Source organism: Pundamilia nyererei, unplaced genomic scaffold, assembly GCF_000239375.1.
Source record: "Pundamilia nyererei isolate P.nyererei 1_Seehausen unplaced genomic scaffold, PunNye1.0 scaffold00078, whole genome shotgun sequence".
Lineage (NCBI taxonomy): Eukaryota > Metazoa > Chordata > Actinopteri > Cichliformes > Cichlidae > Pundamilia > Pundamilia nyererei.
The window spans coordinates 498,817-520,837 of record NW_005187479.1 but is presented as its reverse complement, the minus strand read 5'-3'; the positions used below and the strand labels follow the sequence as shown (position 1 = coordinate 520,837).

The 22,021-nt window shown below is 39.6% G+C and overlaps 1 protein-coding gene across 3 annotated transcripts in view; it reads left to right on the top strand.

Moving 5' to 3' along the window:
• The window catches only part of banp (BTG3 associated nuclear protein), a 34,569-nt gene extending 16,850 nt beyond the window's left edge, over nt 1–17,719 (top strand). For all 3 annotated transcript variants that reach the window (XM_013912012.1, XM_005737627.1, XM_013912011.1), the window contains 2 exons: nt 12,645–12,785; nt 16,690–17,719. In XM_013912012.1, the coding sequence (XP_013767466.1) occupies nt 12,645–12,785; nt 16,690–16,806 (258 nt within the window). In that variant the 3' untranslated portion in view covers nt 16,807–17,719. The remainder of the gene's footprint in view (nt 1–12,644; nt 12,786–16,689) is intronic.
• The last annotated feature ends 4,302 nt before the right edge of the window (nt 17,720–22,021 follow it).

The following is a 22,021-nucleotide window of genomic DNA, read 5'->3' as shown; positions in this document are numbered from 1 at the left end:
TTTTGTGCTCTTGGTGTCCGTGTCTTTGTTCATACCACTCCCTTCTTTCCTTCTCTGTCACTGGACTGAGAGCTCTTCCTGTTCCTTTATTCTTTCCTCTGAGATCCAAGTGAGTCTCGATCAAAGCAGCGTTGGCTGTGTATCACCGATACATGCCACATATGGATGCCTGAAGACAACCACCATTTCACATTCATTATTTCATCATGTTTGTCTAGAAGCTAGGCTTTAGGGAAGGAAGTGCCTTCTCACGCTCCATCTGGTGGTTATACTATTTTGTTACCACAGGTGTGATTATGTAACAGCCTCAGAGGGCCTTTTCTTCCTGAATGGAGGCTACACAAACTCCCTCCTGGGATCATCAAACGGAGATTGTTTACTTACCTTTTTTTTTAAAGGCAATTAAGAGATGGGTGCGTCACAGACCCATCTTTAACTTATCTTATGGTGCATCACATGGCTGCTGGGTTTGTACACTTTGGTTGCCAACCTAGCACAAAAAAAGCATGCTGTCATCTGCAAAACGTTTTTACCAAACAATCTGATGTCACCCGTAGGTACGGCACACTATGGGGTAGTCAAATATGTGCAAGCATACTTTTCTACTAGCATAAAATGAAAGCATGGTAATTTTTGGTAGAGCTATAAAATGGTGACTCAGGCCAGCCTTTTTGGATTTTATTTCGGTGTCTCAGCAGTTCATTCTGCACATAAACAAAAGCTATTGTGTTTGAAAGCACTGCCGATTTACTGGTTTCTTCCAGGGTTTGTTATGAAAAAAGTCAAAAATAATCTGTAGCCTAAAATTCAGGCTTTCGTGGTCGTAAATTTTGTTGTCTTATAAAGTCTGGTCATAATTTTGTTTTTATCATAAACTGAGGAAACAATAAAACAAGGCTTTCTCTGTACACATTATGCCAGTAACCAGGGTAAAGAATGTAATGTAAAAACCCATCTATGCAGTCAGTATGGTAATTGCTTTTTCCAATATGGTAAGCAGTAAGCAATTACAATAGTACTATGTTTTTAGGCACCCCAACACTTTACTTTTAAACAGATACACTCATCAATATATAATATTTCAAAATCTGGAGCAAAGAAGGAGTTACACCACAGCCAGCAGCTGAAACCACTTGTTTCCAGCTGGTCAGTTCTTCATTTTATAGTCTGATTATGATCCCATCACTCAGTTCCCTCATAGGTTCAAGATGCCATTTACTCTGCATGTGCATACATTTGGGTTGCATGAATGCATCTGCTTTATATCAGATTTTTGTTGTTGTTATTGTTGTTTGTATTCCTTTATTGACTGTTAAGCTTGGTGCGTGTTGTCAATTGATTAAGGTAGTCAGCACACATCCATATGCTCCTTCTCTTCACACATGCGTGTTCATGTCCTCAGATGACCTGTTTGGTGAGCCTGACAGCAGCATTCCTCTCCGTCTCTCTCTAAGATCTTAGAAGGAGTTTTGGCTAGAGTGTGGTTTAGATTTTGTCCCATTACACACATTTCCAGCAGTTATTCATATGAGTTCAAAGAGTGCATGAACTACTCTTGCAGATTGCCATTGGGGTTAGCTCTTCTTTGTGGTATACACCATGATTTGCATGGCATAGATTTAAAAAAATGTAACTTTTGAAACTGTATTTTTTGTGGGGGATTTTCATGTGTGTTGCATCCCAAGATAGAGGAACTAAAAGCTCTGTATTCCTCAGGGGGTATCTGAGAGTCTATTCCAATGAAAAGCTCCTTTATTTTTTTTCTTATCACTCCCTTTTTTAAAGCTCATATTTTTGTTGGGTTTGTAAAAAGATATCAGAATTGTTCCAAAACAAACACCAAGTGACTTACTCTGCTAGACCTCATGTTGTAGGTCGAGTTGTTCACACACATCCAGTTACATGCGACAATGGCAGTATCTCTTCAATTACAAATTCTCATATTCTCATGTACTGGAGGGAGAGCAAATCGTGGGTCAACTCTTAAATCTTGATAACATGCAGTTAAATCACTGAGCCATTTAAAAGAAACGGTGCTTCCACAAGTATGTTAGTAGTAATAGCACTTACTCAGGAAAATGACAGATTATAGCTATATTATGATTGCTGCAGTGTGTCTTGGAACGTCATTTGTTAAGAACCTCAGACACACAGTAAAGATCACACTTGATCCTGATGTGTATTTTCTTAAATGTGTAATTTGTCTGTTTACAGAGAGCCTTACATCAAATGGACTATGAATGATGTCAGTGTTTTTGTAATCTGGCAGACTAGTGCTGAGGCTATGTTGGTGTAACCTAGCCTACGCAATTCATCACAGAAAAGCCATCTTTTTATCTCACTCTGGGACCACTTCTTCTTTATTTAACTTTCACTACACTTATGTAGTGTAGTTGTGGCTATGGTTGTCTTTTAAAAGCTACCTGCCACATCCATTTTCTGTTAGATATTTACACTCTGTGGTACTATTTGAGCTATATTTGGACCTGATACCCACATCAAAATAAAGTCAAATTTTCAGCTCAGCACTGATTTTTTTTTCTTTCTTTCTAAATAACTGTATAGCTCTTTTGGGGACTTCTAATCCATGTTTATTTCCTTTTTGTAAGGTGGTCTGGCTTGCATTATTCTGTCTCATCAGTCTGTTATGCGAGTAGACTTTATATGAGTCATATCTGGTCACAGTCTGTATAGTCTGAATAATCACTCCTAAAGTTTCAAATTACGATGTCATCTTTCATGGGGATGATGAGTCTAAATCTGGCTTTACAAGCTTTATCATGAAAGATGTTAAATAACTTCTTCTGTTGATTTATATCCTTGTCTCTTTACCAGGGACTGTTAAAGATAGTGGACAGGTTAATTTTGGAGTTTTTGCCAAATCGATCTTTTTTTAAACTCTCATATTAACACGTTTTTACTAGATAGCATGTTTTGTGAGTTCAAATCTACCTTTATGTTCTAAACAGACAATACTGCCTGTTCACAGAAACATATTGATATTCTAGTTTTGGATTCTTTGGTTTTAGAACAATGGTGGAGAGTCCCGGGTACTAAACCCCTACTGGGGCTGTCTCAATCAAGGTGTTCCTTAGAGTTGCTAAACACCTATAGACCTGAGTCATCACACGAGTCAAGTTGTGGGTTACTCCTGTCGCTGGGGCTGAGAGGTGAAACTTCTATGAAACATTGCCCCAACACGGCTGATAGCTGGTGCCATAAGCCACCACCTATGTTTAAAAATGGTAATTCACAGTGGATATAGATGGCCTCCTTTACTAGTCTCTAAAACATCTGTCTTGTCTATCTAAAATGTGGCATCCTCAAAAGAGTGTCCTTTCTCCTTTAAGTAAGGCTAAGTTTTGTTGGATTATTAATACATTTGCAGTATATACCTATACAGAACATGCTTTGCTGGCAGTCTACCGTCTATCCATCTATCATCCTTTGTATTGCTACTAGAGACTATGTCCATGCAGTGAGAAGAGAAATGTGCGGCACACATCTTAGTTTTGCACGTTTGTCTAATGCTACAGCCACATTAGGGAAAACAGTCCTGGAGACAACTGCATGACCAAAATGATTGTTACTGTGTGCAATGATTTTCTGATCTTGTTACCTTTGAAATGGTGCTTGAAATGCTTCGAACCAGGTGTGCAACCAATTGCAGTCAGTTGCCAAAGGGACTTTAGTGTGTTAAGACAGCAATAAAATATCAATAACACAGAGATGGTCTGCTTTCAGTTTGAAACTGAATGGGGTGAAGTTGGCAGTTACAACCTGATCGACTGAGTGATTAACTTTGATAAATCTGCTGCCATATGCATACTCGGAAATTCACACTAACTACTTATATTCAGAGCCCAGCATGTACTTCATAGATTTGAAACAGAAATTCCTCTTTCATGGTTATTGCAGGACAGCAATTTAACTGCTAACATATGGATTTTAACTTCTATATAGGAATGTAACCCAAATACAGTAAGGGAAGTTATTTGGAAACCTTCGCTAGGTCGTCCGAGAGTGACTGCTGTCAGTATAAGTCAGACCATTTGGATCACATGCAGCCACAAGTTGAGTGCTGCACGATCAGCCCCTTGAGCAATCACTTGGTCACTGCAGCTACTTCAAGTTGGGCACTGAATATGAAAAAATTCAATGCTATCACTGGACAACCACCAATTTAGTCACAGTGAGGCGCGTCCCATTTTTTGCATGCTAGTGTGATTGAGCCATTGTGTAGTACAGATGACTGTAGAGGGGTTTTTTTTTTGTTTGTTTTTTTGCATCTACACTATAGTATACATTTGTGCATTATGGATGCAGATGTTTTTGTTACTTCTACCATGGGAGTCTGTGCCAACTCAGCCATGAACTTGGTGCCACTGTGCCAGCTGAAAGTCTGAGCAAAACTGGTTTAGAGCGATCCAAAGTTCCCAAATTGCTCATAAAACCCTCTCATGCGGACGGAAGAGAAGGCAGACCATGAAGCTATAAAATAACTAGCCTTTTACTGCACTGCCTGTCTGCCATAGCCTCTTATCTTATGCCCTTCTGTATCTCTGCTGTGATCTTATCCTGCACTGATGCAGACCAAATGGAGGATTAGAAGATGAAAGGAGTGACTGATGAGAACAGGAGAAAAGAGAAAATATGGGGAGGGAAAGGCATTAAAAAAAAATGCCTGAAAGACATGTTTTGTAATGCCGATGATTTAAAAACAGACACCAGCTGAGCTGGTGAACAAAAGCACACTCTGTAATACAAATGCAATGTACCAGGTATAACTGGTTAAAAACACAGGAGGAGATTGTGCCCTCTGCTGGACTATTGCCTGGCTCAGGCAAATACAGTATGCTCACAATGGCTGCTGACAGTTCTACGTGCAGGTGTTATTTTTTTTCTTGGATACCCGCTGCAAAACTGTAATAACTGCATCTTTTGTGCTTTTGAGCTAATATTCAAATGCAAAACATTCTTAGCAATACTGGCCAAAAATATTTTTATTTTACTTTGTTAAACTTTTATTTGATCTAATGTTATTTGATGTGCTCGAATCTTCACTGCATGTAATCTATATCTCTGAATAGACAAGTCAGTAAACTTCAGCTAAACTGGTTTTTGGAAGCAGACGAATGCTCGTCACATCTTGCTTGCAAATCTTTTTCTGAAAGCTCTGCAGTCTTTCATTTATGTTGAGCAAAGTCGAAGCGGTCTGCGGGCAAGATTGACTCTTGCCATCTCGCCATAAAGGCCTGAATGATGGAGAGCTGCCATCTTTAAATTAGAATTCTTGAGGTTCTGCTAGAGCGGCAGGTGGGTCTTCATGACCAAGGCTCTTCCTGCTCAGTTATTTTGTTTTGGCAGTTTAGCCAACGGTACAAACTTCACAGTTAACAACCTACTTTACTCCTAGTAAGACTGTATGCATTGCTTTGTGTGGGTGGGGGTTGTTTTGTTTTTGTCTTTAAATCCATTGTGGATTCTGTGTATGTCCAACTGATACACTTTGACACATTTGGACTTCAGTCAAGTGGATACTTTATAGAAGAGATTTCATTGTTTTTATTTTTAATTTTGGTATGTTTGCAATAATGTCAATAAATAGAACATGAAGCGAATCAGCTCCAAACATTGCCTGATTCCACTGAACGTGAATCGCAAACACAAAGAATCTCATATTAAAACATGCAGTTCGGGTTATTAGAGGACTCTTCCAGTCAGATGGCTTTAAACCTAAGCTATGTCAGTCTGTAAATGCAGCACATCTCAAGAGACTACTATAAAGCTTTACGAAATTTACTGATCCCATCATCTGCCTGCATCATTTATCGATGATGGACCTGATTACCTTCCATCTGGGGTTTTAAACATGTTGTTCTCTCACCCCACCTCATTTTCCCTCAGTTGAAAGTTTGCCATCCTTTTCTGTCATTGCATGTTTTGGTGCATCTGTTGAAACATCCCAAATAACAATGTTCATGGCCGGTATGAGAACTGGGTCATAGAACTGAGTCCAGCTCTGCACTGGTCCCTCCAGTCTTTTCTGCCAGGACATTCAAACATAGAGCAGATACAAATAGTTTTAGGGTGATGGTGAGGGAAGCACACAGTGTTACTGGACAAGATAGGGATAAAGGAAAGGAAAGGAAAGGAAGAGTACAGGAAGACAGTGAAAGTAGAGTTTAAGAGGAAATGGGGATTACTATGTTTGACTCAAGCTTTGTGAACTTATGATATTGTAAGCACTTTTGTTGCCTGTTGTTGGTTAGGGTTGTTGCAGGTCTGCTGTGTGAGGACAATGTGTTTTTGTTCCTTTCTACACAAAAGGCAAATGTTTGAACAATAAGTAGGCTTAACCTCACAGAATCAGGGTGTGATGGAATCAGACTGCTGGCTCATGGCCCAAGTTGTTTTCCGAAATGTGGTTTCTGGTATTTAAGGGGATGTTGAAATTCCTGTGATTGACAATGTTGGGCCAGGATAACAATTAAAAGATACAAACAAAATGTTTTATGACCAGGGTTTAGTATAAGTGGATTGTACGTAAGCCTTCAAGGATTTGGAAGACTAGTGGTGGATCACGTTTCAAAGAAGTGGTCTGCTTCATGTCTTGTGGCATCATGGGGCAGAGATAAAGGAACACAGATCGGGGAATCCTAGTTCTTTGTGTGTGTGTGTGTGTGTGTGTGTGTGTGTGTGTGTGTGTGTGTGTGTGTTGTGTGTGCGTGCGTGCGTGTGCGCGTGTGTGTGTGGGGTATTTGTAAGTGAGCTTTTCAGAGTTGTTCAGAGGAGGATACCCCCAGTGGTGTTTTCTTTCGTCTGTGTGGGCAAAGTCTGGGTCGCTGGCTGTGTGAGTAAGAGAGACCAGATGTCTTAGATGCATTTCAGTATGAGTCACCCTCAGCACAGGCCTGGTGCATATCTGCCTTACCAGTGTCAGGCATAGATGGCTCCATCATCATCATTCAATGCTGCAACCTCTGTAACCAAGTCCATGAAGCACCGTTGTCATGTAAATTTCTTAATTAGTGAATTTATCACACATGAGTCATAATTTTGAGACTAACGTTCAACAGTCTTTCGAATTACTCTTGACATATTTACAGCAGACCCTGATTTTACTGTTACTACAGTAAAGAATGGCAATTTTAGCAAAACAACTTCCCTGATTTAAAATTAACCTCCAAATTAACCAGTTTAAATGCTTTCTGTTAATCTGTGTGTGTTGGATAAATAAAAACTCCAGAGAAAGGATGAGGTAGAAGTACCCAAGCTCACTGAAACTGGAAAATCTACAGGAAGCAGTAAAAGTAATTCTGATAGATTCATAGTTGATGTGATGCATCAGTGAGTTAAAGACTCCCAATAAGCTACACGCTGATGAAAGATGACAGATGTCTTTCGCAACAAATCTGAGAATTGAATTTGTTGGATTCTTGGCCGGTGTGTGTCAAAGGCGCCGAGTGCATTTAAGGTTTTCTGTTATGGAAGTGCTTTGGAAGCCTAAAGGGTCAGCCAGAGGTAATTTGGACATGTCAGTACGTGAGATCTAATTTTCACTGCAATTTTCTTTGTTTTGTATTTATGTATTAAAAGGACAGTGGCACAATTGAAAACAGACATAAGATGCATTGCTTTAGACAACTGAGGAAAATTACATTTGATTGAAGAAGCGTCTTGGCCTCAATAATGCGTGTTTGCAAATCTAACTAGATAAAGGATCTTGTTGCGATGGGTAGTTTGGGCAGTGCAGTATTTTCTTCATTGAATTTTACAACCTGTATTTATCATCTTCCCTGGCTCCATTGAGTTAAACAGAATAATTGGAAACATGATAAAGGCATCCTTTTAAATCATGAAATTTACTGACGCTATAAAAATGGCGTGGTCAATTAGGCAAGCCAAGTTTGGATTTATGCTAGAGAACAGTGAAAACCGTCAATGAAATGTACTTCTCTTTCGTGTTTAAGGGGCCCTATTCTTAATTACAGCTGTTATTTTTGTCATCAGTTCCCTTTTGATTTTCTGCTCTGGATCAGAACTCAAGTGAAGTTGGTTTTATCATAAAACTTTTCTAAGCCCTGCCTGAATCCGACTCCCAGTCTGCTGGTGGGAGTTGTGAAGCAAAGGATGCAAGGGAGGGCTTGATTCTTTGCAGGTGTTGAGCTCTAGTGTAGAAACACTTTGATGGTGTGGGTGGAAATGGGAAGCTTTGGTTCAGGTCACAAGTTCATGTATAGCATACATAACAAGTTTCAAAGAAGTATATTTAGCTAGGAGATACATCTGTCAGAAATGTATGGTAAAGATGCATCAACAAATGAGTGGAGTAATTCTCAAAACATAGAGGGGAAAAATCAATACTATAGTTTTTAATTTCAGTGTTTTGACTTCATTGAGTCACATTACAATCTGAGGTCCAGCTGAAATCAGAATAGCCAGCGTAAGACTCAGCAGTAAAATAAAAGGCATATGTAACAAAGCGGTAATGACTGCAGTGAGACATTTTACAGTCGGTGTGATCATTTCCCGAGTTCACACAAAGCAATCACTTAGAGCACTTCTGTGTCTATGGCCATCTTTATGGCCAAGTTGAACCCAGGCCTTACTCCCTCCCCCTGCTCCCCACTCCTCCACTTTGACCGCACCTACCCACCCGGAGCTAGTGTTTCTGCTTGGACATCTGTTCAGGAATGGCTGTTGCAGATGTTGTTGACGGCTATTAAGCAGAGAGGAAGTTCCAGGCACTCCAAAGTCCAAATGTTTCTTTTTTCATTTCCCTGTTTTGGTTTAGTTTTTTTTTCTCCAGATCTGAAAGAAGAGGCGGTATTCCTACGGGAGTGATAGGAACCAGATTTTTATTGGTCTCTTTTGCTACAATATAGTCGGTATGAATTTTGTTTCCTGATAAATAGAGGGTATGTTTCTATACTGCTATATTTGATTCCCAGTGTAATTTTAGCAAGGGAAGCACAATCTTTAGAAACTTAGACACACACGCACGCTAACAGGGTGACTCATGGCATCACCCAATCCACAGCTGAGTTTAAGTGAGACCTCCTGAAAGACTGGGAATTAATGCCAGCTTGTATCTGGCTCATGCCTTGTGAATGCTGGTTGTCTCACTGTTGCATTACTCTTGGATGGTGACTGAGGATGAGGATGGGTATTCAGAGGTGTTGTCTTTTTTCTTAACACCCATTACCTTTGTGTAAATCAAGTGTAACTACTTTCATATGAAGTGAATGCAGAAAAAATTTAAATTGAATTAAGGCAAGTAAATGAAGACTTGGTAAAGAACTTTGTTTATCCTTTTTGTTATTTTCCTTCACTGTTGGAGTTGCGAATGTTTTCTGCATCAGGCTGCTGTTGTTGTTCACTTGTCTTTCCTCTCCCATTGCTGTATTTCTTTAGCGTCCTGGATCCATTACTGAAAGCATTACAGCATCAGCAAAAGATTTATTCTTTTCTTCCCTTTTTCTCTCAAGACCGTGATAGCTAACAAAGCCTACAGAGAATTGCTCTTCTCTCCAGTACTGTGGGGCAGTACCATAGCTTTTAATGCTCCCTGGCTGCTCTTCTCTTTGGCACTTGGTCATGAAGGTGGCCGGCCATTCAAACTGATTATTTAAGACTTCAAATCCCCAAAACCTTGAGGTCAACAGTAACTTAATTCTCTTAAGATCCACTGGTGGCCCCTATGTCTGACAAATTAAGCCCCCTAGATCAAATCTAATATGTTGGGCAACGTTTTAAGTGACTTCTTCCAAATCTTAGTTGAAAACCGATGTTATTATGCAATCAGGCCAAGTAAATTTTTTCAGTGTCAGGAGACTCGTGTGTTCCAAGTACAAACACTTCTCACCTTGTATAATGTATAATTTGTTTCTACTTACAGTCTATTTGTTGATTCAGCCTAATTTACAAAAATCATAACTTTTTACCTCGTGAAAACTTTTCTTGATATATTAAAGTGATCTTTGTTTTTGCATCATTGCCAACCAGCCTAATGATGATTATGTTCTATTAGCTGAATGAGCGGTAATTATCATCAGTACTCAAAGAATTGCTTTATAGTGCTTTATATAAACTTCCAACCTTGAGGTAATTATAGACAACAAAACTATAATTTATGCTAATGGTGGAGAAAGATAAAGAAAACCACAATTTATCCCCTGATTAGATTTAGTTGTTATGAGCGAGAGCATTTCGTCTTGCTGTTTTAGACTGACTTTATACTTTAGAGCCAAGCATGACAGTATTATCCTCAAATACTGGAGACGAGTTGTTCTGACAAAGAAAGTCGTGGGACAGGATATGGACCCGAGAAGTTCGTGTGTAATCGCTGCAGAGATCTCACACACTGTTCCAACTTTGTAAATGCTTTTGTGAGTCTGTGGGCTGCTCCTCACAGCTGAGAATGCAAACTGCTCTCAAATGGAGGTTCAGACGTTAATTGAGTGAGACAAGTGTTTACAATCTCATGTGTCAACCATAGCATCCCTTAAACCCCGGTAATTGTACACTTAGATACAGTAAGTACTGACGTATGATCATGCTTGAGTTTATGCACACAGGCACACATACTCAATGTACGATTTCAGACAGACAAGCACTTGAAAGAAGCCAGTTTTGATCCCTAATAGAAGAGTAGAGACTGTAGAGATGCAATGGATGTCTGCCATAACGAAACCATTAAGCAGGTGGATCTTTCCTCTTAGTTTCTCACCGAGCTGTCTGTCTGAACACTTTTAGCATATAGTTTCTAAAATATGATGGCTGTTTCAAGAATGTAAACGTCGTTTGACACAGAAGGAAATGCAAATGTTTCCCAGAATTGTTAGCATTATACACCGTTTCTGTATGCTAAATAAACATATAACTGGAGACAGAAGGCAGGGAGCTTTAATTTAAACTGAGTTTGAAGATTGGAAGAAGACTACTAGCTCTATCAGGATTTTTTAGTCTTAATGCTAAGTTGGCTGGCTGCTGGCCTCAGTTTCAGATTTATAGTAAAGATATAAAAGTGTAATATCTTAACATGTTGAGTATGAACATGAAATCCATTTTTTTTTAAACGTATGAGTTGTCTTTACACCAAAACTCCAGGCTAAGGCTCTAAATATTTCAGTGTTTTATAGGTTCTCACACAGTGTGATTCCTTTGACCCAGATCTAACAGATGACTAGATTATACTAGGTCAGCCCACTTAGCCTCGATCCACTCCTGTCCTTGAAGCGTCCTAATTATCTCATTGAGTGAGTCAGACTGATTTCTTACACTAATAGCTTCCATCGGGCTGGCTTGGCCTAACATACTGTGGTGATGAAGCAGCACATTTTGTGGTCAGATTGGCAGAACTTCTTGCCGGAGGGTACTGGGGTGGTTAACTGAACCTTTGGGGCACATCACAAGCTCAGAACTTTAAAGTAATGGCTGGGCTGGGGGGTTGGGAAGCAGTGTGGGATGTTACAGGGCAGCAAACATCATCTGTAATGAGGTTTTTTTCCTTCCTTTTCTTTTTTTCTTTTTTTTGCCAGCTTGCATTTTTGGCCCTATTTTTGTGTGTGTGTGTGTGTGTGTGTTGTTGTGTGTCTGTTAAGCATATGCAAGATTATCTCAGCAATAAGGGCACCTTGAATAGGACCGAAGTACAGAGCTCTCATAACTAAAAGCTTTCCAGGCATCACTGAAATAAGGAAAAAAATTATCAATAAGATCCTGCTGTCAGGTCATGTTGAAATGCATTTCTTCAAACCATGCACAAGCACAAAGCTTAGTGAATATTTCCCTCCATCTCTCTTTTTGTATGCTTGTGTTGACAGGATGATTGTATGTTAATTTTTGTATGTCTGTTGTCACATGAAAGTTTTGTTGTCCAAATTAACAGCAGTGCTCTGCAAGTGTATACATGCAATGCAATCCTCTCTGTTGGTGGTTGCAGTCTATCTATAGGAACCACCTCAACGAACTAAAGCTCTACTCAACAACACTCCAGCTGCACTGCACTGCTCTGTAATTAGAGCATCAAAACCGCAGATCTCTAATGTTGTCTGGCTGACTTTCAGCGCCGTGGGAGATTAGGATCCCCTTGCGATGTCTCACTAACCATTCTCCAACAGTTTCCTTTCTTTTTCTAAATTTGAACCCAAATAAAAAACATTGCTGGTGAGCATAACACATTATAGAACCCAGGAAAACAGAACTTAATTGAAATGACTGGATCATAAAGTTTCTCTTAGATGTGATGTATAACCCAAGAGTGGGATGTGGAGAAGTGAGAACAGTGGGGATGAAATGTTTATTTATGCCACCACATGACTCGTTCCTAGTTGCCAAGTTTCTTGCTGCATTTGTGTGTCATCATGCTTGTACTCAGTGATGACTGTAATCATTAAAGACATAAAAAACATCAGATAGGACATCAATAAAATATTCCTGTGGTTGTTTCTTATTGCGTTTGCTGTAAAATAATGAGTTTTCTTATGATGGATTTTTACACTTGGCAGTGGGGAAACGTATTGAATATGTTTTATTCAGCTCAGTTTTTCTAACTGATTCATGAAAAATCAGAGAAAGGACTAAAAATCCCAGTTGTGTTTGACCTTTCCGCTTTCCTCGCCACTCTTTTTCTGCTCTAGGTGCTTCGTGGAGCTCAGTTGATAGCTGTCGCTTCAGCTGATGGAGGAGCCACAGCAGTGGAGGGCTCGCCACTCCCACCTGACATCCAAGTGCAGTATGTCCAACTAGCTCCTGTTGCAGATCACACGGCTGCTGTACAGGTAAAACACAAACACACACCCTCTCCAAAAAAAGCAAAACTCCGCAAAGAGCACATTGAGTGTAACTGAGTAGCCTCATGGAACAGATCCCCCAGTAGTAATCTTGCAATTTTATTGCTTGCTTTTAGTTATTCCACAATAAATATTGCATTTCAGAATACTGTAAGAAAACATGTCTGTTTTGATGTTGATCACTTTTGTCTAGTTTGTAAATAAACTGTAAATATAATCTGTTTTCTGTTAAAACGATGCCAGTCAGACTCAGTAAACAAAACAAACAAACATTAAGATGCCAAATTACCTCAAGAATCAAGAATGTATATAAATCCAAATGGGGCTGGTTTCATTTTCTCGAGCTAGGATGCATCTTGGAGCTTGCAGTTATTGCTCGAAAAGGAAATGTACAGTCTTCTACCTTTAAATGTATTTATTGAACTGCTTTACCATTCATGAAGAGGCAGTAAATGTACTGTATATTTTCATTGTGCTGTTCAAATATTGCTTCAAAAATTTAGCTGAAGTACTTGTAGGTACACCAAATCTGCTTTTCTCCTTTTCTTATACCATCGCTTAAATGGCATACATTCTGCTTTCTGTCATTATGACAGGTGTTTGGACAAACAGTAATTAAACATAATCAAGTTGAGGTGGAATGTTACAAGAGGGGAGAAAGTAGTAATTAGTAGATATTTCTAAAATCCTTCAATGAGTGAGCTTGCTGAGCAACAGCCACATGTGGAATCAGGATGTTGTGCAGACACTTGCCTTTGTAGTCTTTGAAGTGGTCACTTTAACCCTTCAAAAAATGCACGTCTCCTTTGTTCTGTCATCTTTTCTTTTCCCCAGATATGATGAATATTTAGTCCTTTTTTTCCTACTTTTTTCCTTGACGCGTGTGCTACGAGTCAGGTTTTTGTGGTGTGATAATGTAAATAGGCGGAATCTCAGCCTACTTCTGGTTCCAGTCCTGTCCTGATATGAATCAGGACAGGCTTATTCATCTTCCTGTAAGAAATGTGCTGACCAGCCATACAGCAGTGGATTTGAAAGGAAAAAAAAAAAGATTTTGCCTTTTGAGTAAGGAATTGCTGTCCATAGTTGTCTCAGTAATCTGTTCCTTGCCCATGTGAACACGAAAGTAGTTAGAGCATTTTATACTGATTACATTTTTTGGGTGTGGATTATACACATACTGATGGCCTTGTTATACAATTTATTTGTGTACTGAGCCCACAAAGTTTTTGCCACTCAATGTACTGTATTTCAGAATCTGTACTTTATATTTCTGTGCGCAGTGAGAATTCAAGCTGTTTGTTTACACAAGTGATTTGTTTGAATGAACCTTTACATCTAAAATGAGCTCATTTTTTTCCTAATGTTGGATTGTACACAGATCTTGACAGATATCAACAAAGTTGACAGAAGTCTGATCAGTCACAAGTGTGATGTTGATGTTGAGTAGAGCTGGGGTTCACCAAGAGCATGTGGACATGCTCAACAACAGACTGAAACTGCTCATAAACAGCGGTGTGTTTACTAACCGAGTAGACTTTAAGCTCCCATTCTAAGATGTTTTAAAACACATCTGTATGCTAACATTGATATTTTTCCAGGTTTAAATGAAAATCTTTACCCGAAAGGACCTAATAAAACAAAGGACATGTAGGCTGTATTGTTTTGATGTCCTAGTTTAAACGTTGTTAACTTTCTCTTCAGAGTTCATAGAAAGGTTATTTCTTTTCCTGCTTTTCTGCACTCTGCTAAGCCAAGACACTGGCTCTCATCTGTTTACACGCATGTGGAAGCATTCATGCAACATGCTGGAAAATTACTCCAGATTTTGCATTTAGTTTTCTCTGCATTTTCTTCTTTTTCTTATTTAATAGTTTCCATTAGACATATGAAGTGGTGCGCAATGCAAGGCGATATATTTTTTATCTAAAGAATGCATAGCAGTTCTAACTTCTGGCTAAACTGTGACACAGTTTAAAGCTGAGACTGCAAAGCACCGGCAGCCTGGTTTTAGTACACATGTTACATATTTTCGTTCTTCCATTTGTTATTTGCAAGGGTAGAGCTAGGTCTGTGCTATGATAGCTTAAGAGTCTTTCAGTTCTCATTTAAAAAACAAAACAAACTTGGAATCAAAGGTGTTGAACTTGCCATTTTTACTGCCGCTGTGTCTCATGTTTGTGTTGTGTGTGCTGCTATGGTACAGCTGTGCTACAGTCAATGCTGTTGTCTTGTGACAGCACGTTGGGCTGGAGAGAGAATTAAACGCTGCAGGTGTGTTTGAGGGAACCTTGGATGTGTGTTTGAGGAACAAATGAGTCACTCCTCATGGTCATCGTCCAGAACTGAGTCATCTTTTACAGGGCTTTTAGACACACAATAACTCGATACATCTGACATCGACTATAGAGACAGTCAGGGAAGCATTTAAATCCAAATGGCTAGCCTCTTGTTTTTCTCCACTTGTCAATCTCCTCATAACCTCTCCCTCCTTCTCTGATATATTTCTTCTGTAATCTATCTTGTCATTCCTCTGCTCCTTCTGTGTGTTGTTATTCACTGTGGTTGTCTTACACAATAAAATGGAATCAGGATATAGCTTAGTCACATTGATTAGTCCACAGGAAAGTCTTCATCATTTGTGATAGGTGTCATTAGGCCTTTACAAGGTGTGACCGCAAAGTTTTGGGACTCCAGCCATTAAAAGATGTAAATTCACCCTATTTTTTATTCCCAGAGTTGTCTCCTTGTGTGCCTTTGTGGTCCTGCTAATTTAAGATCACTCCCTGGAAGTTGGGTTCTGACCACTTCCATTTACACATTTGGGATTTTAGGATGGGCTTTATGAAATGCAGACAGCTTTTTGTCTCAATCTCACTTGACTTTTGTAGCGAGGCAATGATATTGTGTGACTATATTTGACTAGTACGCAGAGAAAATGCTCCCATATCGTGAAAATGAATGTTCGTCACATTTTGGGATGTTTATATATGAGGTTTAAAGCGTATAGCTGCTTACCAACATCATTTTGTCTAGCCTCCCTACAACTGGACCTCCTGGCAGCTTTACAAGCCAGCACTTTTTCCACTTGCCATGTCAAAAATGGATAACTACTTTGTGTTAACCTAAAAGTGCCTATAATCCCAGCTTCTAACTGCTTGTACCCCTACTGGCAAAGTGATCCGATTTCAAGGGCTAGTTCCAACAAAGAAGCTAAATTGAGGGCGAGATTCATTATATAAGAAACCAAAAAAGATTTAACTTTTGGCTTCTTGTACCTTCATTTGGTAGGAATGGATTAAGAAAGGCAGGGAAGTGGTGAGACAGAGGGTGGATGTGATGCAGCAATGAGTGGAGACTTGATCCACTCCCACAGTAAGGCGTAAACTTTTGACAAAGAAAGTCCCAGCCTCAACTGAGGGGAAACATATTCCTTTGAGATCAGGGTACTTTTTAGTCAACTATGTTTCAGTTGGTTAGTTTGTGTTATTGCATGTCTTTTGATCTTTTAACATGTTAGTTATGATCCAAATGTTTGTGTTTAAACACTAAAGTCACAGCAGCTGATGATCAGCTGCAACGTTCTGTCACGTAAAATTGTTTTTGTGAACGGATTTTGGTGGTTTTTATGAGAGCAACACAACAGCTACAGTTACACAAGAGAAAAGACTCTCTAACAGGAAAAAATAAACAGTTAGAATACTCTCTGGAGCCTCCCAAATCATCTGAAATAACCCTTTGATATACTCCGCTCTTCAGAGAACTTAAGACTGGTTTAAGACTGGTCCTCAGTCCCCCTTACCTGGTGAACATTCAGTAAAAGTACTGAACGTTTATTGTATTTTCACCTTTCTTGTCACCTATTTCATCTCTTCTCTTTTCTTTATCTCAGGCTGCTGAGCTGGCACCAGCCCTGCAGGCAGACATGGAAGTGAAAGAGGCCATCCAGGGTGCTATCCATGGAGACAATGGCGAGATCGTCCAGATTGTGACATCTGTGGCCACTTGAGAGTCCATCTGGTTTGACAAAGATTAGAATCTTTCCCTACAGCAGGACCTGAAGAGTATGGAAGATCGGGGGTCAACAAATGCATACAGTCTGACAAGCGCTCAAGTTAGATAGTCTTTTAACAAATATTGAAGGTCATGGATAAAACAAAGAGGAGCCTTTTTTCTGTTTTCCCCTTGCAAACTGCTTAATTCATTGTTAGCCAGATGTCGCAATGTGGAAATGCTCAGAGATTGTGAAAAGACCAAGATGCTTCAAAATCAACTGTGGCCCCTTCTGGTGGTTTCATCACTATAATGACCTGACAGGCCGAAGAATGCACAGCGGGATTATTGTCTCTTCAAGGAGGGTGCTGCTCCTGGACACCATCACCCTGCCACTTCATCAGCACCAGTACTTGTTTACATCAGCTTTGGAAAATAGTGGGTTATTTGGACTTCAGCTGTTTGACTAACCCTGAGATGCCGCAGAGGGTTTGCAAAAATCCCTGAAAATTCCTCAAAACAACCAGCACTGCACTCCTTTTTTCGTCCCTTCTTGTCACAATGATCTGAAGGAGAAAGTAGAATTTGCTGTGGACAGCTGCTCTTTGTCCTAATTGATTTGATTTCCCAACACTCACCTGGATCTGGTCCATATTATCTCTCCTGGCTGTGAGACACTTTATTTTGTTCAACTTGTTTTAATTCAGCCACACAGCTTTGTTTGTTTTTGGTTTATCTAATTGTAACATGTTGAAATATTGGGGGAGATTTAATTCCAGAGGTAGAAGGCCGTGAAATGGAAGAGACCGGGTCAATGGTAGACAGTACAAGTTGCTTATAGACAGCCAGGGAAACCCTGAAGTTGTTTATATCCCCCAGTTTTGTCTCTGTGACATCCATTCATGTGAATAAAACATGTTTGTGGTTGCCATTAAAGTGTGCTTTTGTTTAGCTTTCCCCCTCTAGTTTCTCTCTCTCTCTCTTTTTTTCATCAGACATGGTCATCAAAATAGCTCCAAGACATGACTTCGCTTTGATCTACTACAAACAGACAATCGAAATGAGTCTGAAATGATAGTTGGGGTTTGAGGTCTTGTTTCATGTTGAGCTAATTTATTAGCTATTTTTGAAGTAAATCTGTATCATGTCAACATCAATAAGTGTAGGATTAGGCTACTGTACTGTCAGGAACCCTAACAAAATACAGAGCAAATATAAGCTTTTCCATACACTCGACATGGTTTTTGTCAGGAGACTATAAATTTATGTTTAGTCCTCATTATAATTTTTAAACTGTGACTGCATTTTTTGTGCCCACTGCGTGTCTATGCCTTTCTTTAAGTAAAGACAAAGGACTCTTATTAGAATGATCCTCAAGAAATGACTAAGAAAAAAAAAGATGAGCGAGACACTCAACTGTGTTGGGATATGTTTCCCATGGTCAGCATGATGTAATAGTGTATTTTGGAGTGGGGAAAAGAGTTAGGCGACAAAATGAACTCGATAAAACAACATTCATAGTCTTGGCTGCTTCCTTTTGTTTCCTTTCAGTCTGTTGCTGTGTTTGAGTCCTTTCACACAGCCTCTTCATCTTGTACATTCCCCTCACTGCTTCTCCCACGTCTTGCTCTTCTCCCACTCAACTTGTGTTTTCTTTTCCTTTTGGAAGTTGCATTGAAGTTATGCACTAAGCTGGGCTAAAATTTCATGGGATAGTCAGGTGAGTGCATCCCTTGTCATAGCTGAGTTGAAATGCTGGCACAACCCCCTGCTCACAGTGAGCCCTCCATTAAATCTTGGACTTGGAACGGGATAGACCTTGCTCTTCACTTTTACAACTATGGACTCTATTCAGGAGCTGGAATTGGTACCATAACTATGGGCTCTCTCATGGGCTGCCTCTCAGATAACCTGCTGACAACTGAAGCAAATGATAGATGGAGAGATGAGATTGTCTGGAAAGGGAATGTGTGCTTAGAGAGGAGGAGAGGAGTGACAGGCAGAGAGCAGGCGTGTATCTTTCCCTTCTTTCTCAGCAGCTCTGTGTTCACCTGCAGAGACAGTGGGTCTGCTGGCATCTGCAAGTGCCAGCTTCTGCTCTTTGTCTACATCATCCACAGGCAGGCGTCCCTTAGGATGTTCAGCGATGAGTGAAGATCATATTTGGATCAAAAATTTCTAAACCATGTGTGTTAATGACAAATGCAGATGTAAATCTGTCTCGCATTCACTCTACTCCAAAAGGTCACAGGTAAGGCTTTTAGAAACATCTCAGTCCTTTGAATTGGTTTCTGTTACGCATGAACAGAGAAAAAATATTTTTATAGATGAAATTGTGGGGATTCTGGGTGGATGTATCACTGTGTTGGACCAGAGTCAGGAGCATGGCTGCTGTTATATGCATCATAAAACAGCACGGGCTTCTAAATGTCAGTTTTTATTGGTTGAAGGTCTAAAAATTGAAGCTTTATTCATTATTTAAACAGACTATATAAAAAGAGAAGTTGCTAATAAGAGCTGTTTGACATGCTTGCAGTAGGTATTATCCGCAATATATCGTAATATAAAAGAAAGGGATCCACATACACTCACTGCCGTTTTATAAGTTGCAGGTTTCTAGTGCTGGGTTTTATTCTCCTTTTACCTTCAGGACGGTCTTAATTCTTTGTTGCGCATATTTAACAAGGTGGTGAACAAATGGTCATAAATGGATGAACATGATCAGCAATAATATTTAGGTACATCGTGGTGCTTAAACGGTGCTCAGATGGTACTAAAACATCCAAAGCCTGCTAAGAAAATAACCACTACACTATTACACCAGCAGCAGCAGCCTGAGCCACTGAGGATAGATCCACACTTTCATGTTTTTACACCAACGTCTAAATACCACATCTGAATGTTACAGCAGAAATTAAGACTCATCAGACCAGGCTATATTTTTTAAATTATCTGTTGTTTAATTTTGATGGGGCAATCCAAATTGGAGCATCAGTTTCCTGTTCTTAGCTGACAGGTGTGCCATCCAGGATGATCTTCTGCCAGAGCCCATCTGCTTCAAGGTCCAACATGTTGTGCGTTCAGAGATGCACTTGTGCATATTTTGATTGTAACTATTTAGGTTACCTTCCTATCCTCTGGCATCAATGTTTTTGTAACATCTTCTTTAAATCCTAGATATGTTTGTGTGGGAAAATTTCAGTAGTCAGCAATTTCTGGAATGCTCCAACCAGACCATCTGACACCAAACACCATGAGATGGTCAACATCACTTTTTTTCATTTTTTTAAAATTTCCACTCTGTTGCTTAGCTTGAACTTAAGCAGATCATCTCGCTCATGTCTACGAGCACAAATGCATTGTTCTGTTGCATTCGTTTAGAATATGTAAACAGTATACAGAAAGTAATTTAGAAAGAAATACACAAAAATAAAGCAAAAATACACAACAATATAGCTTCACATTTGCTGCTTTAGTTTACACATACAAAGTGGGAAGAAGTGCAAACTTATAAGTTATTATTTATCCAGCTTTCTTATTGATATAAACCTCAAAAACAACAACATAAATATTTATTAGTGCAAAGAATTTAGACACTATGTGAAATACAAAATACAGTTGTGTATAGTTTTTACAATTCCACAATTTTACATCCATACATCAAAGACAAATACCTCCAATTTTGGAATGCTGATTGCGAAATCTGAGCAAACACAGAATAACAACTAAATAAACCTTGTGAAGTGACAGCAATGCTAACCAACTATATAGTCACCCTATATCTCCTCAAGGCACCCTCTGACTTCTATATTGTGTCTGTTCCTCATGTGTATCATATATGATCAGTCCTACATGCTATTTTACTATTTCACTCTCTCGAGACCCCCTGATCATTCAAAGACCAGTATGTAGAGTTTTAGACACCAGAACTTCCAAAAGTCTGACTTCTGTCAGCACGTACAGTTTCATACTTTCAAGACTGCACAAAACCACAATTTTCCTTGATTCAAGTAACCCACACATGTGCGTCTAGAATTAATGTTAATGGGTCACTCAAGAACAATCAATCAAATTTCAGGCACCAGACTGACATTTTTGATGTTGTCAAAAGCCAAAAAGAGTCAAATCTGACCAGAACAGTTTGTAAGGGTTAAAATGGCCACGAGAAGTTCAGGTGCCGTTGGTAAATCACAGAGAGAGAGAGAGAGAAAAGAAAAGAAAAAAGCCCGCAAGGATTAAGAACCATGTAAAGATTGTTCAGTTTCAAAGACTGGATGGTATTTTATTGAGACAGCATAGGGAACTCCCTGAATCGTGAAAAATAGTCAAACCTTTGAGGAGAAGTGGGTGCCGCAGAGTCCAGCCGAAGCTGCCTGAATGGGAGGTCCTCCTTTAGTTTGGGGACCAGATGTGTGAGAGAGGAGGGGTACAGAGGCAACCAGACAACAGCTACAAAATACTTCCTAGTTTCTCTAAACAAACTGCATAAGTTGGCAGCTCAGACCTTCGGCTGAACGCACGCATCTGATATCAGCTTCAGAGGTAAGTTAGATAATTCCACGGCCGTTTGTATTGATTACTGAAATGCGCATTACGTCGTTGCCCTGAAGGTGAACCGAGGACGTGATGACGTGAGGGGGTAACTGCTTTTGACAGACCCAGGGTGTATGATGTCTGAGCTGCTTTTCTGCTGTTTTCTTTATGGTAGTTGCTTCTACTTGACCGCCTACATTCATTCAAAAGCAGTAATTCCAAAACCGAGCGCAAATGTTGTGGCGCGTCATAGCACTTTGGCACAGTGTGCAGTCATCAGATACAGACTGTTAACGTCTAGGAGTGCGCAGCAGGTGCGCCATGTCACCTAAAAATAGACAAACAAAGCTGTAATGAGCTTTAACAGCAGTGATTTAAACGCGTTAAAGTGGAGGCAGTTTCGTTGTACTGTCAGTAATCAACTACATATACACAACCGACAAGTTGTTGTTGTTTTTGTAAGTTGTTTTTTTTTAAATACTCTCATAAAAGAGATCACATTTAATGTGATATTAGCATTGTTTTATGTGTGTTTTTGTGCTGTTAGTATGGGTGAGCTGGTTGCAAGAAATCATCAGAGTTGACTCAGAAGCTTTGCCTGTTTTATGAGCTACAGTGCCATAACCATCAAACCTTTCTTGCATATATTAAACGTCTCAGCCGGATTAATTTATTCTGTAAGGTCTGTGGTTCGTTTG